Source organism: Embiotoca jacksoni, unplaced genomic scaffold (genome assembly GCF_022577435.1).
Source record: "Embiotoca jacksoni isolate LCO1_2020_lvr unplaced genomic scaffold, fEmbJac1.0.p SCAF_69, whole genome shotgun sequence".
Taxonomy (NCBI): Eukaryota; Metazoa; Chordata; class Actinopteri; family Embiotocidae; genus Embiotoca; species Embiotoca jacksoni.
Window position 1 is genome coordinate 919,815 of NW_027185424.1, and position 14,490 is coordinate 934,304.

A 14,490-nucleotide genomic window follows, 5' to 3' on the forward strand; every position below is an offset into this window, starting at 1 on the left:
AAGAAACCAAAACAAATAAGTTCAGAAATTAAGTTATGTGTAATAATGTGAAATGACACAGGATACAAGGTATTGAACACATGAAGAAAGGGAGGTGCAAAAAGACAACAGCTGAAATCTGTCAGTAAATAGAAAGTGATCCGGTCCCTTATCAGTGCAAATTAATATCAGCTGGTTCAGTCCCAACTGATGACCTATAACAAGGTGTCTCATTACCAAGGTGTCACACAAGAAACATCTCATGATGGGTGAAACCAAAGATCTCTCAAGACCTTCACAACCTTATTGTTGCAAAACATACTGATGGCGTTGGTTACAGATGCATTTCTAAACTTCTGAATGTTCCAGTGAGCCCTGTTGAGGCCGTAATCCGGGAGTGGAAAGAACATCATTTCACCATAAACTGGCCACGACCAGGTGCTCCTCACAAGATTTATGACAGAGGAGTGAAAATAATTATCAGAAGAGTTGTCCAAGAGACAAGGACCCTTATGGAGAGCTTCAGAAAGACCTGGAAGTAGCAGGTACAGTTGTTTCAAAGAAAACAATCAGTAATGTACTCAACCGCCACCACGGCCTGTCTGCACGCTCACCACGCAAGACTCCATCGCTGAAGAAAAAGCATGTTGAAGCTCGTTTAAAGTTTGCTGCACAACATTTGGACAAGCCTGTGAAATACTGGGAGAATATAGTCTGGTCAGTTGAGAGCAAAATGAACTGTTTGGATGCCATAATACACCATGTTAGGAGGACAACACTGCACATCACCCTAACAACACCATGCCAACAGTAAAGTCTGGAGGTGGGAACATCATGGTGTGAGCTGCTTTCAACATACGCTACTGGAAAACTTCACAGAATTGAAGGAAGGATGAATGGAAAAATGTACCGAGACATTCTTGATAAAAATCTGCTGCCATCCACCAGGATGATGAAGATGAAACGAGGGTGGACATTTCAGCAGGACAATGATCCCAAACACAGCCAAGGAAACAGAAAAAGAAAATAGAAAGAAAGAAAATAAAGCTGCTAGAACGGCCCAGCCAATCACACCTGAGCAACACAGACGACTAGCTTCTCCATACAGGAGACGTCTTGAAGCTGTCCTTACCAACGAAGGCTTTGATACAAAGTATTAAATAAATATCAGTAAGCGTGTTCAATACTTTTTCCCTGTGTCATTTCACATTATTACACATAACTTAATTTCTGAAGTTATTTGTTTTGGTTTCTGTGTATGTATGGATTATTTGGGTTGCTACCAACATCTGGTGAAAATTTCATGTCAATAGGACCTTTGGAAATATATTTACTGAGAAAAATGGTGACTTATTTTACCTGCTGTATATGTTTTATGTAACTACAACTACCACCTGGTGGTTGTTTGCCTCATCCATGTCTATCCAGACAAAGCTTTAAATATAGAGGAATAGATGATAGAAGCAACAACGTGAATGCTTTACACACATTTTCATGCCAACAGCACAAAAGATCAGAACCAAGATGGACACCAGAATAATGTTCAGTTCAGTATCTGACTGAATGGGAAACATGGTCGCATCTCTCCTTCTATTAAGTTATGATGTTCAATAATGACCTGAAAAGTGTTTTTGCAGAACATTAGGATGTCACAGTGAGCTTGGCTTTCATCCTTTTGCATACAAAATGTCCTAACTTCACTATTTTATCCTATTAGGCATTTGTGTGAAATGTTTTAATAATTAGCACAAGAATTCTGAAATTATGGACAAAACACGATTTGCGGTCACAGTGTCCAAGAACTGTAATTATTAAAACCTTTATCAACTATTAATACAAGTGCACTCCCAGATAACAGAGAGCAGGGTGGGCTGTAGGAAGAAGTGGAAGGTAGTCAGGAAATTTAGGGCAAAGCAAGTAATAAACCCCCCAAAGCACAACAAACTCAGTCATCTGGCATACGAGGTGGATTTACAACGACCCGTTCTCCCACATTCAACACATTGACTACAAGAATCAACCGTTCACTTACCGTCTACATACCCAGACCTTGACATGCACCATATTTACAATAATTATCTATATTATTCGTTGTAATGTTTTGGCTCCTCAGTGTATTTAACAGCATGACTCAGGACTCACCAAGTCGAGCTTGTCTGTTTTGAGACGTATGTAGGGGTCCAGTGTGATCTTAGGTTTGGCCCCTGGTGGTGACCTCTGGCTGGTTGAACCTGGAGACACACAAAAGAAAAGGAGACATGAGGATGGAGACAAGTGAAAGAAATATAAGAGGAACATTTTTTTTTTGTTAAAGACAAAAGGGGAACGCAAACTTGTATGTAGACGATATATGTAGAAAAGAAAGTGTTGGTATGAAATATCAAAGCAGGAATGAAAAGACGAGACTCTCAGTAAACCACAGGAGGAGCAACATCATCTATAATCTGGAATATCAGAGTGGATCGACAGATATTCTTCTGGATTTGGGTGGAGGTGGTGATAGAGGAAGTGTGTGTGTGTGTCTGTAAGTGTCTGTTTGTGTGTGTGTGTGTGTGTGTGTGTATATGTGTGTGTGTGTTTGTGTGTGAGAGTGTATGTGTGTGTGTCTGTGTGTGTGTTTGTGTATGTGAGTGTAAGTGTGTGTGTCTGTAAGTGTGTGTGTGTGTGTGTGTGTGTGTGTGTGTGTGTGTGTGTGTGTGTGTGTGTGTGTGTAAGTGTGTGTGTGAGCAGAGGTGCTTAATATTAATTTGATGAGCGTGTCTGTCCCAGATTTGTAAGGCTGCTTGGTGACGGCGACCTACAGCTGTGAGTGTGAGCTGATTGGTGGTGATGATTGACAGACCTGCTGTCACACCAGCCGTGCTTTAAACTCCGGTTACATCCGGTATCATCGCACATCATATACTTTGTCATTCTTGGATAACAGAATCTATTTACTTTTTTACTTTTAGTACACATTGCAGCTTCCCTTAAAAAAGTATTTACTGTTGCATGTAGTATGTATACAAGTGGGACATACTATTGCATCATCACAGCGCATCTTGAACTTTGACCCTCTCGCCACTTTGTCTAACTGTGGACTGATGAAGATCTTAATCCTTTCAGATGACTGGTACCACTTATGCAAATCAACAATTCTTGAGTCCAATGAGATTGTTTTTGTGAGGCATGGCTCACGTCATCAAATCCTAATGAGGATCACAATATTAAAATGTTTGAGCGTGTTCTACAAGTCAAGTCACTCTTCCTGTTAAGGAGAGTTTTTCTTCCCTCTGTTGGAGGTTTTTCTCCCTTAGAGAGGAGTTTTTTCCTCCTAGTTTATGTGGGAATTGTTGAATTGTTGAATTGATGAATTGTTGAATTGTTGAATTGATGAATTGTTGAATTGTTGAATTGTTGAATTGTTGAATTGATGAATTGATGAATTGTTGAATTGATGAATTGTTGAATTGATGAATTGTTGAATTGTTGAATTGATGAATTGTTGAATTGTTGAATTGATGAATTGTTGAATTGTTGAATTGATGAATTGTTGAATTGTTGAATTGATGAATTGTTGAATTGTTGACTTGTTGAATTGTTGAATTGATGAATTGTTGAATTGATGAATTGTTGGCTTGTTGAATTGTTGAATTGATGAGTTCTTGGATTGTTGAATTGATGAATTGTTGAGTTGTTGAATTGTTGAATTGATGAATTGATGAATTGTTGACTTGTTGAATTGATGAATTGTTGAATTGATGAATTGTTGAATTGATGAATTGATGAATTGATGAATTGTTGAATTGTTGAATTGATGAATTGTTGAATTGATGAATTGTTGAATTGATGAATTGTTGAATTGTTGAATTGATGAATTGTTGAATTGTTGAATTGATGAATTGTTGAATTGTTGAATTGATGAATTGTTGAATTGATGACTTGTTGAATTGATGAATTGATGAATTGTTGAATTGTTGAGTTGTTGAATTGATGAATTGATGAGTTGTTGAATTGTTGAATTGATGAATTGTTGAGTTGTTGGATTGTTGAATTGATGAGTTGTTGAGTTGTTGGATTGTTGAATTGATGAGTTGTTGAGTTGTTGAATTGTTGAATTGATGAATTGTTGAATTGTTGAATTGATGAATTGTTGAATTGTTGAATTGATGAATTGTTGAATTGTTGAACTGAAGAATTGTTGAATTGATGAATTGATGAGTTGTTGAATTGTTGAATTGATGAATTGTTGAATTGTTGAATTGATGAATTGTTGAGTTGTTGAATTGTTGAATTGATGAATTGTTGGCTTGTTGAATTGATGAGTTGTTGAATTGTTGAATTGATGAGTTGTTGAATTGATGAATTGTTGAATTGATGAATTGTTGAATTGTTGAATTGATGAATTGTTGACTTGTTGAATTGTTGAATTGATGAGTTGTTGAGTTGTTGAATTGTTGAATTGATGAATTGTTGAATTGTTGAATTGATGAGTTGTTGAGTTGTTGAATTGATGAATTGTTGAATTGATGAATTGATGAATTGTTGAATTGATGACTTGTTGAATTGATGAATTGTTGAATTGATGAATTGTTGAATTGATGAATTGTTGAATTGATGAATTGTTAAATTGATGAATTGTTGACTTGTTGAATTGATGACTTGTTGAATTGATGAATTGTTGAATTGTTGAATTGATGAATTGATGAATTGTTGAATTGATGAATTGTTGAATTGATGAATTGATGAATTGTTGAATTGATGACTTGTTGAATTGATGAATTGTTGAATTGTTGAATTGATGAATTGTTGAATTGATGAATTGTTGAATTGATGAATTGTTGACTTGTTGAATTGATGACTTGTTGAATTGATGAATTGTTGAATTGTTGAATTGATGAATTGATGAATTGTTGAATTGTTGAATTGATGACTTGTTGAATTGATGAATTGTTGAATTGATGAATTGTTAAATTGATGAATTGTTGAATTGATGAATTGTTGAATTGATGAATTGTTGAATTGATGAATTGTTGAATTGATGAATTGATGAATTGTTGAATTGTTGAATTGATGAATTGTTGAATTGTTGACTTGTTGAATTGTTGAATTGATGAATTGTTGAATTGATGAATTGTTGGCTTGTTGAATTGTTGAATTGATGAGTTCTTGGATTGTTGAATTGATGAATTGTTGAGTTGTTGAATTGTTGAATTGATGAATTGATGAATTGTTGACTTGTTGAATTGATGAATTGTTGAATTGATGAATTGTTGAATTGATGAATTGATGAATTGATGAATTGTTGAATTGTTGAATTGATGAATTGTTGAATTGATGAATTGTTGAATTGATGAATTGTTGAATTGATGAATTGTTGAATTGTTGAATTGTTGAATTGATGAATTGTTGAATTGTTGAATTGATGAATTGTTGAATTGATGAATTGTTGAATTGATGAATTGTTGAATTGTTGAGTTGTTGAATTGATGAATTGATGAGTTGTTGAATTGTTGAATTGATGAATTGTTGAATTGATGAGTTGTTGAGTTGTTGAATTGTTGAATTGATGAATTGTTGAATTGTTGAATTGATGAATTGTTGAATTGTTGAATTGATGAATTGTTGAATTGTTGAACTGAAGAATTGTTGAATTGATGAATTGATGAGTTGTTGAATTGTTGAATTGATGAATTGATGAATTGTTGAATTGTTGAATTGATGAATTGTTGAGTTGTTGAATTGTTGAATTGATGAATTGTTGGCTTGTTGAATTGATGAGTTGTTGAATTGTTGAATTGATGAGTTGTTGAATTGATGAATTGTTGAATTGATGAATTGTTGAATTGTTGAATTGATGAATTGTTGACTTGTTGAATTGTTGAATTGATGAGTTGTTGAGTTGTTGAATTGTTGAATTGATGAATTGTTGAATTGTTGAATTGATGAGTTGTTGAATTGATGAATTGTTGAATTGATGAATTGTTGAATTGATGACTTGTTGAATTGATGAATTGTTGAATTGATGAATTGATGAATTGTTGAATTGATGAATTGTTGAATTGATGAATTGTTAAATTGATGAATTGTTGACTTGTTGAATTGATGACTTGTTGAATTGATGAATTGTTGAATTGATGAGTTGTTGAGTTGTTGAATTGTTGAATTGATGAATTGTTGAATTGATGAATTGATGAATTGTTGAATTGATGACTTGTTGAATTGATGAATTGTTGAATTGTTGAATTGATGAATTGTTGAATTGATGAATTGTTGAATTGATGAATTGTTAAATTGATGAATTGTTGACTTGTTGAATTGATGACTTGTTGAATTGATGAATTGTTGAATTGTTGAATTGATGAATTGATGAATTGTTGAATTGTTGAATTGATGACTTGTTGAATTGATGAATTGTTGAATTGATGAATTGATGAATTGATGAATTGTTGAATTGTTGAATTGATGAATTGATGAATTGTTGAATTGATGAATTGTTGAATTGATGAATTGTTGAATTGTTGGTTTCTCTGTATAATATTGTCAAGTTTTGCTGTAACGACTTTAATGTGTTAAGTGCCATGAAATAACCTGTGTTGTGATTTGGCGCTATATAAATAAAATTGAATTGAATTGAATTGAATTGACACACGTCCACCCGATTTCATTGGTTGGACGCAGGTTTGCTGACTTCTAGCTCCAATTAGCTGTTGCAGATGTCATGAACCCAAACTACACTAATGTTTGAATGATGTCATGAATTCAATATAAACAAGCACAACACAAACAGTGTTACAGAACTTGATTTTGTTTATTCATAATTCAGATCTGATCGTATTTGAAGACACATTTGTACACAATGTCGATAATTCCAAAGGGTTCACTCTGTTTTTGTTTCTTAGTTTTGGTTGAGTTCGTTCTTGCTACTAAATGACCATTAAAGTGAGAATGTTTGGTAAACTGCTGCTTCTCAAGTCAGGAATGAACTTTAAAACTCACCCGACAGTTCCACACAAATAGGGTTTTACATATTGACGTATATCTTCCTAACAGGATTGAAGAGCTGTGGTGGCCTGTTTCCCTGCTGTGCGTCGGGTCAGGGTGGGCACAGCAGGGGGGAGGTCCTGCAGTCAACTGATTCAAGGGGATGAGTGTGTACGTGACATGTATAGAAGCACAAGTACTGATCAGCAGCAGGAAAACCAGACTAAAGATCAGTTTCAGATAAAGTCTTAGATATAATGTGACCTGGATGAAAATTCTGGAATCATACAGAAACCATATTCTGTAAAAAAAAAACAAAAAAAAAAAAACTTGTGTTATTATGTGTGTGTGCTCACCTAACCACAAACTACTGACATCTGTCACAGCTAGCAACTGGCTTAACCAATAAGAGCCTAGCAGGGAGCTAAGTGGGCAGAGCACCTAGAAAATAACCTTGGCCGGGGTAATCCGGGCCAATAGGATTGGAACAGGCTGTCGGGTGGCTTTCAGCTCGGGACCCTTCACATGAGAGCTGTTTAAAACCTTTCAGTTTTATTATGGAGCACTTTGCGTTTCACAAATAGACTGTTTCATATTGTTGCCTGTCTTTTGGTTCTTTAGCCAAAACATATTGTTTTTACGTGTGCTTAAGTCACGCAAGTTGTTTGTTTAATTTGAAAGTAATATAATGTGGATTGTAATAATTCATGCAAAATCAACTAATATCCTCAACATTTGTGGGAAACTTACAATTTTGGCATTAAAAAGCATTTAAAGGATTTAGTTTTACACAAGATGTAGCCTATATATTCTATATTGCAGTCACAGACTGTTTTGTAAAGCTATGCCACTTATATGACTAACAAATGATTTTGTAACTTTGAGCCCAGAGTTCTCTAAATTAAGAGAATAAAAATAAAAAATGAAAATGAAAATATTTCCAGACATTTCTGTGATGTGCAGTATACTTATTATCACAGGAACTAATTATGTCTTTTCCATTATGTGGTATTTTAAAAATACAATTTATTTTCCTTAACCCACAATTTTACCAGAACAAAATCACATAAAACCTTGCAAATTGTGGGACAATTTTGTAAGAAAGGCCGACAAAAAAAAAAAATCAAAGATGTTTGATCACGCCAATCACCAGAAAACAGAATTAAGTATATTTATCTAATAATGCACTTATTTTGTGTGCTGTACTGTAATATAAAGGTACTTGTACTTTACATTTTGTCCAACTCTATACTAGTAAATCAAAAACAGTTTAGAAGGAAATATTTCACTTTTTGGCTCCAATTCATTCACGTAAGTTTGTAACGTCGCACACTCACAGCACAGTTGCTGAATTCAGGCTGCTTTCTTCTGTGGACCGAGTGTTTGGACTCTTAGTATTTGGACAGCATTGAGACCTGCTTTATAATAAAAAAGACATGGAAATCTGATGTTTTACAATACTGGACTTACAACCTGCTCAGTTCAGCTGCCAGCAGCAAGTGACATTCTTAGATGAGCAAACAAAAACCTTTGTTTTTTTCTCTGAATTACAATGGAATATATATAATGATGTATTTTTGCACCCTGGAAGGCCTTGTAATGGGGCCCGGCTGTATCTCTTATTACAACACAACCTGTCCTCTTCAATGGAAAGCTGTGAAGTGTGGAACATTGGTTGAAGAGGTCGTATGGTGTTACTGTAAATAAAATGGATGCACATTGTAGTATTTCTTGTGCTTCATTTCAATTTTAGCAAATTTAGTTGCAGCTACAGAATTTTCTTTTGAAGCAAGTTTCAATAATATCAGTTTTTAATGAGAATAGTTGTCCTCTCTAACAATCCTTTCAGCCCCAGCTTGTTCACCACTGTGGAGCCGTTACTAACTGAGTTTATGTGCGTTTTCTTTCAGAGGAAATTTAAAAACACACCTCGAGCTTAACGGGTTAGACAAGCCACCAATTTTTCAGTGCACTTCTATAAGTCTTACTCGAGATGGACAGCTTTAAGAAAAGGATCAAAATATATGAGTGTTGGCCGTGGGTTCAGTCATTCCACATGCTTTATTCTAGTACTTGAGCATCTACAGACGTCTGGAAAGCACTTCTTTCTACCTCTACAAATTTGTATTTCAAATTTGAGGCCCACTTGACACAGACTCAAGTGAAATCAGGTCCAAACATTTATCAGACTTCCTAAAGCCTTCCTAATTCAGTTTCATAACTTCAATATTTCACATCTTGATTGGACAGGGACATGGCTACTTCCCCCGTTCGTTACTGTTGTTATTACTACTCCTGGTTTCTGTCAAGCAGCATGTGTGAGTGAGGAAGCCAAAGCAAAGGTGACAAAGATGTCCTTGTAGTTGCGCTGGTCGCGAGATGCTAATCCTCTTTGCCCTCTTCATCTTATCATTGTTGAAGTTGGGAGTAGATTGGAAAAGCTTTGAAAGAAGGCAGAATTGGGGAGAACTTTCTGTCCGGACCATCTGTCGGCTGCCACCGTGTCAGCAAGAGTTCATGGGTTTTGTAAACATAACAGAAAACCATAAATAGAGGTTTTAGGTATTAGATCATTAATGATGAAGAGAACTGCAATGTTGAAAAGATTTGCTTTCTATGAATAAATGACCTTAGAAATAATTACATATTAGCTTCATTCCACCAAATCCATGTTAATGTTTTGGAGTAATCAGCTCAAATGGCTTTAGGAAGAGAGATTTATATTTACAATATCTTTTTAAACCTAAACAATGTGGATGAAGTCATCTGTTCCATCACAACACGGAATTTTCACGTTTTCTCACAGACACAATACTTCTGAAAACAAAAACAAACTGGAGCCACTCTTATTATGATTTGATGATCCCTCACATTCCTGTGTCCTCTGAGGTCCCCTACTGTGCTGTGGTTTGTGTTAAATCCCGTCCTCCCCACTCTCCCTAATCCCCAATCTCTGAAAAGGAGTAAATACGCCCTGTTTTTCCCTCTCAGATCAGATGGGTTTATCTAATGTTTGATTTGAGGGACTTCAAGGACAAAAAGGAAAATCTAAACTCTAAATTTGGTTTAATAGTCCTTTAAATAGTATTTTAGGGCACAGCTGCTTTTTTAAAACTGTTTTGTACAAGTGAACAGGATGATGGAAAGCTGGACAACCATTTTGGAAGAGTGGTGATTAAATACAGTGAATCATTGGATACTTCCTGAGCATATAAAGCCAGCATGTTGTATCTATGGTATTTATCTATATTTTTGGTTGTTATACCATGAAAAGCCTGTTTCTCAAAACTTTCTGACAACATACTGTAACTCTTTCAAAGCACCTCAAAAATGTAGAGCTGCTGTAAAACAGGCTCAGTGTTTGTCTAAAACACCAGGGACCGTATTCATAAAGAATTTTAGTACTAAAAGTTGATCCTTGTGATGAAAGAAAATTCTTAAAATGATGACGTTTTCTAAGAATTTCCTCTTAAAGTTAAGAGTAGATCCTTTAAAGATAAACGTGACAAGAGCTCTTCAGGTGAAAAACTGTGAGAAGCAGGGAGTAGGAATTTTAAGTGGCTTAAGAATTTCTTCAGAGAAAGAAGATTGCAGAAGAACAGTGAGGTTGGAGAAATGTTCTTCACATGCTGAATGGTGGCACGTTAATGAAACACTACGTATGATCTGTTTCAGGGATGAAGTTTGTGGTCGATCTCATTGGAGACGCTCACTTCTCACTCAACGCAGTAACACAATAACACCAGAAACGACAGTGATCACAGCGTTAAGATATTTGTCAGAAGTGATGACTCAGGGACTTCTCAACCTTCATCTGCAGTGATCACACACAGAAACAGCCTTTCAAAGCCTCGTATTGGAATGCAGTTCATTTAATCTCCACTGGATGTTACTATCCTTTCTTTTCCCATTATCACAAAGTGTGTTTTTTTGATCAACCAGTCACATCTTTTAAAAGGATGAGTCACGCCTACCAATGGTGTCAACCACACCTACCAATGGTGTCAACCACGCCTACCAACAGTGTCAACCATGCCTACCAACGGTGTCAACCACGCCTACCAACGGTGTCAACCACGCCTACCAACGGTGTCAACCACACCTACCAACGGTATCAACCACGCCTAGCAAAGGTGTCAACCACACCTACTAACAGTATCAACCATGCCTAGCAAAGGTGTCAACCACGCCTACCAACAGTGTCAACCACACCTACCAACGGTGTCAACCACACCTACCAACGGTGTCAACCACGCCTACCAATGGTGTCAACCACACCTACCAACGGTATCAACCACGCCTAGCAAAGGTGTCAACCACACCTACTAACGGTATCAACCATGCCTAGCAAAGGTGTCAACCACGCCTACCAACAGTGTCAACCACACCTACCAACGGTGTCAACCACACCTACCAACGGTATCAACCACGCCTAGCAAAGGTGTCAACCACACCTACTAACAGTATCAACCATGCCTAGCAAAGGTGTCAACCACGCCTACCAACGGTGTCAACCACGCCTACCAACGGTGTCAACCACGCCTACCAACGGTGTCAACCACACCTACCAACGGTATCAACCACGCCTAGCAAAGGTGTCAACCACACCTACTAACGGTATCAACCATGCCTAGCAAAGGTGTCAACCACGCCTACCAACAGTGTCAACCACACCTACCAACGGTGTCAACCACACCTACCAACGGTATCAACCACGCCTAGCAAAGGTGTCAACCACACCTACTAACAGTATCAACCATGCCTAGCAAAGGTGTCAACCACGCCTACCAACGGTGTCAACCACGCCTACCAACGGTGTCAACCACACCTCTTCCGTAAGATCAGAATTTCCTTTCCTTGCTCTGAGAAGTTTCCTGAATCACTCCTAAACTCAGACTCCTTGCTAGAAATCTTTGGGATAAGTTTGGAGCTCTAAGAATGTTTATGAATACGTCCTCTGGTTACTGTAGTTTTTATCAAACGTTACTCGAACAAGAGGAAAGGATGCATTTGTTGGGGACTCTTTTCAGTCCAACATGGTGGCTCACTGGTGTGTTTTTAATGGTTTTGGATGACAATGGAGCTCTACGGCTCAGAGAAATAAGGTTAGTCGGGCTTTGATACACACAGTACTTGTTAGTAAGATGCATTCATTGTTGATTTAGGTCTTAAGTAAGAAAAACATACTATTAACAGACTTATCCTTTAAAGTTACATAAAGCTGCATGTTTAATATGAATAAGATAAGCCTCTGTCAGGTGAAAGGCTCTTTGTACAACCAACATCAAACTCAATGTAAACCAAGTACTCACTGCTGCCTGCACTGCTCTGTACATAAAGAACAAAGGCAGAAGAACACAGAGTATGTCCAGAGATATTCTACCTGAAATATGAATATCTGGAGGGCAGATGTCAGGAGATGGTGAGGACACTGGGGCTGGCTCCTCTGCACAGATCTGCAAAAAATACATACGTGATTTTAGAAAACAGAAATAATTAAAAACAAATGGATGTCATACTGATGACAACCAAGAGACAATAGCCACTGTTGATTTGCTATTCAAACATGTTAAATAAAAGACACAAGAGAATAATGAGAAACTTTGAACTAGTCACAGCCTGCTAATAGAGAACATTAAACAGCAGTAACAGAAGAAAACAGCTGACGGCTGAATCTGGAGAATGTAGAATAATTTTAAATCAGTTCGACTGAGCTATAGAAACAATGTGCTGCTATGATTAATTAAATGTTAATTCAAATAATGTGTCAGAGAACTCGAAGTAAAAGAAAATGTTTTGCATATGAATAATTCCATTTATTTTTCATTTCGCAATTCAATTTTGAAATTCAGGAAGAACCATTTTATTTAAGGAACAAATAATTATTAAAGAACATTTTCTTCACTTTGAGTTTATTAAAATTGCATTAAAAATTCAAAATTATTGAAACATTTTGCAAAAGTTTATCAATTAATTATTCATCTCAAACTTCACTAAAAGTTTGTAAGTTAGTTATTCAGCGCACATCAATATTCTATGGATAACAAAAACAAAATGAAGGTGAGAATGAATTTATTGCTGCAGTGTACAAGCTGCAGGAGCCTTAAATGTGTTTTAGAAACCAAAGACAAATTAATTTTCTGTCACTTAAATATGTCTGCTCCTTCTCTCTCCTACTTGCTGCTTGCAGTTTAAATAAAATGCAGTGTATTGTGGGAATCCACTGACAGAGCAGTGACGTGGCGCTGACCTCAGGTGACCTGATGTGGACTTTTAAGCGTCCAGAGTTGTAGTTGTTGGCCGCGGCTCGCTGCACTCCGTTGGGGAGAGATGTGCTGCTTGGAAACAGTCCTTTACCAGGGATGAAGGCTATCTCCACGACACTGTCCTGGCTGGAGAAACACACCAACAAACACAAAGACATTCCCGTGATGTTTATTTAGGATACAAAAACGAGGTTACGCTACAGCATCTTCTTAAAGCCCAGAGACTGTTCCTGTAGTTCACGCTCAGAGCCCTGCTCAGGGATGCACGTGGAGCAGTTAACTTTCCTTTGGAAGTATTACAAGTCAAGTCGCTTGATTAACATCAGAACCAGAGTAACACTGATGGTACACGCATGTTTGTGATTTTATCCTGGACCTGAAACTTGAGCCGAGAGCGCACATGAAAGTTTGTGGCAAACTCAGAAAATCAGCAACGGAGACCCTGACATGCTTCAAAAAGCCGACAGCAGTGAAACAAGGAGCTCGGCGAGATGTTTAGATTTAGAGTCAGACTTTATTTTAGAGTATGACGGTCCAAGACTGAAGAAGGTCCGTCAGCTCAGGATCGCTGGGAGTTCTCTGTTACATTCGCAGCGGTTACGCACCAAGAATTTGTACCTCGGGGTCATTTCTGAAGCTGAGGGAAAATATTCAGGAAAATACCGTAACACGGGTCTCCAGCGTGAAACGCTCACAGCATGTTGAAAAAGCAACACTACCGCAGCTCCATGCGCCTCCTTGGATTTAATGCTCCGCCATTTCTTTCTGATCCCAAAAATGAAATTCAAGCTAAAGGGTCTCTGTTTCCGACCCTGAAAGATGGCGCTTTATGGGCTTGAAGAATTCCCGTTCGTTCCAAGCAACATTCAAAGTGTACCAGGAGAGTTGGCAGCGATTTATTGCTGCAGTACTTTGAAGATGGAGGCCAGATTTTTATCAGCTCCAGTTTTTGGTTGTGATAGATGAAAACTCTGAATTGGTTGATAGACTACTTCTCCCAGTACAGTTCTTACTGTTTATACAGAGGATTTACTCACTTTGAGTTACACAACACCACTCACCTGAATTTGACTTTGTTTAACATGCTTTTGGCCTCTTCATGGGTGACTCCTATCATGGACTCCTTGTTGATGGCGATGAGCTGATCTCCAGGTCTCAGACGTCCATCCTGCTCAACAGAGACAGAGTACAGGTCAGACTGAGCTCTGAAACACAACTGCCCTTATTTCCTTTGTTGGGTTATGCTGTTAAATAGGATTTCTACATCTTTTTAATTCATGTC

At 37.1% G+C, this 14,490-nt stretch overlaps 1 protein-coding gene across 4 annotated transcripts in view; it reads right to left on the bottom strand.

Annotated features, from left to right (window-relative positions):
• Window positions 1–14,490, bottom strand: part of LOC138214240 (syntaxin-binding protein 4) — a 106,743-nt gene that overhangs the window by 23,043 nt on the left and 69,210 nt on the right. For all 4 annotated transcript variants that reach the window (XM_069175639.1, XM_069175638.1, XM_069175641.1 and 1 more), the window contains exons 9-12: window positions 14,270–14,376; window positions 13,193–13,334; window positions 12,326–12,398; window positions 2,122–2,210 (exon numbers count right to left, since the gene is read on the bottom strand). In XM_069175639.1, coding sequence (XP_069031740.1) covers window positions 2,122–2,210; window positions 12,326–12,398; window positions 13,193–13,334; window positions 14,270–14,376 — 411 coding nt within the window. The remainder of the gene's footprint in view (window positions 1–2,121; window positions 2,211–12,325; window positions 12,399–13,192; window positions 13,335–14,269; window positions 14,377–14,490) is intronic.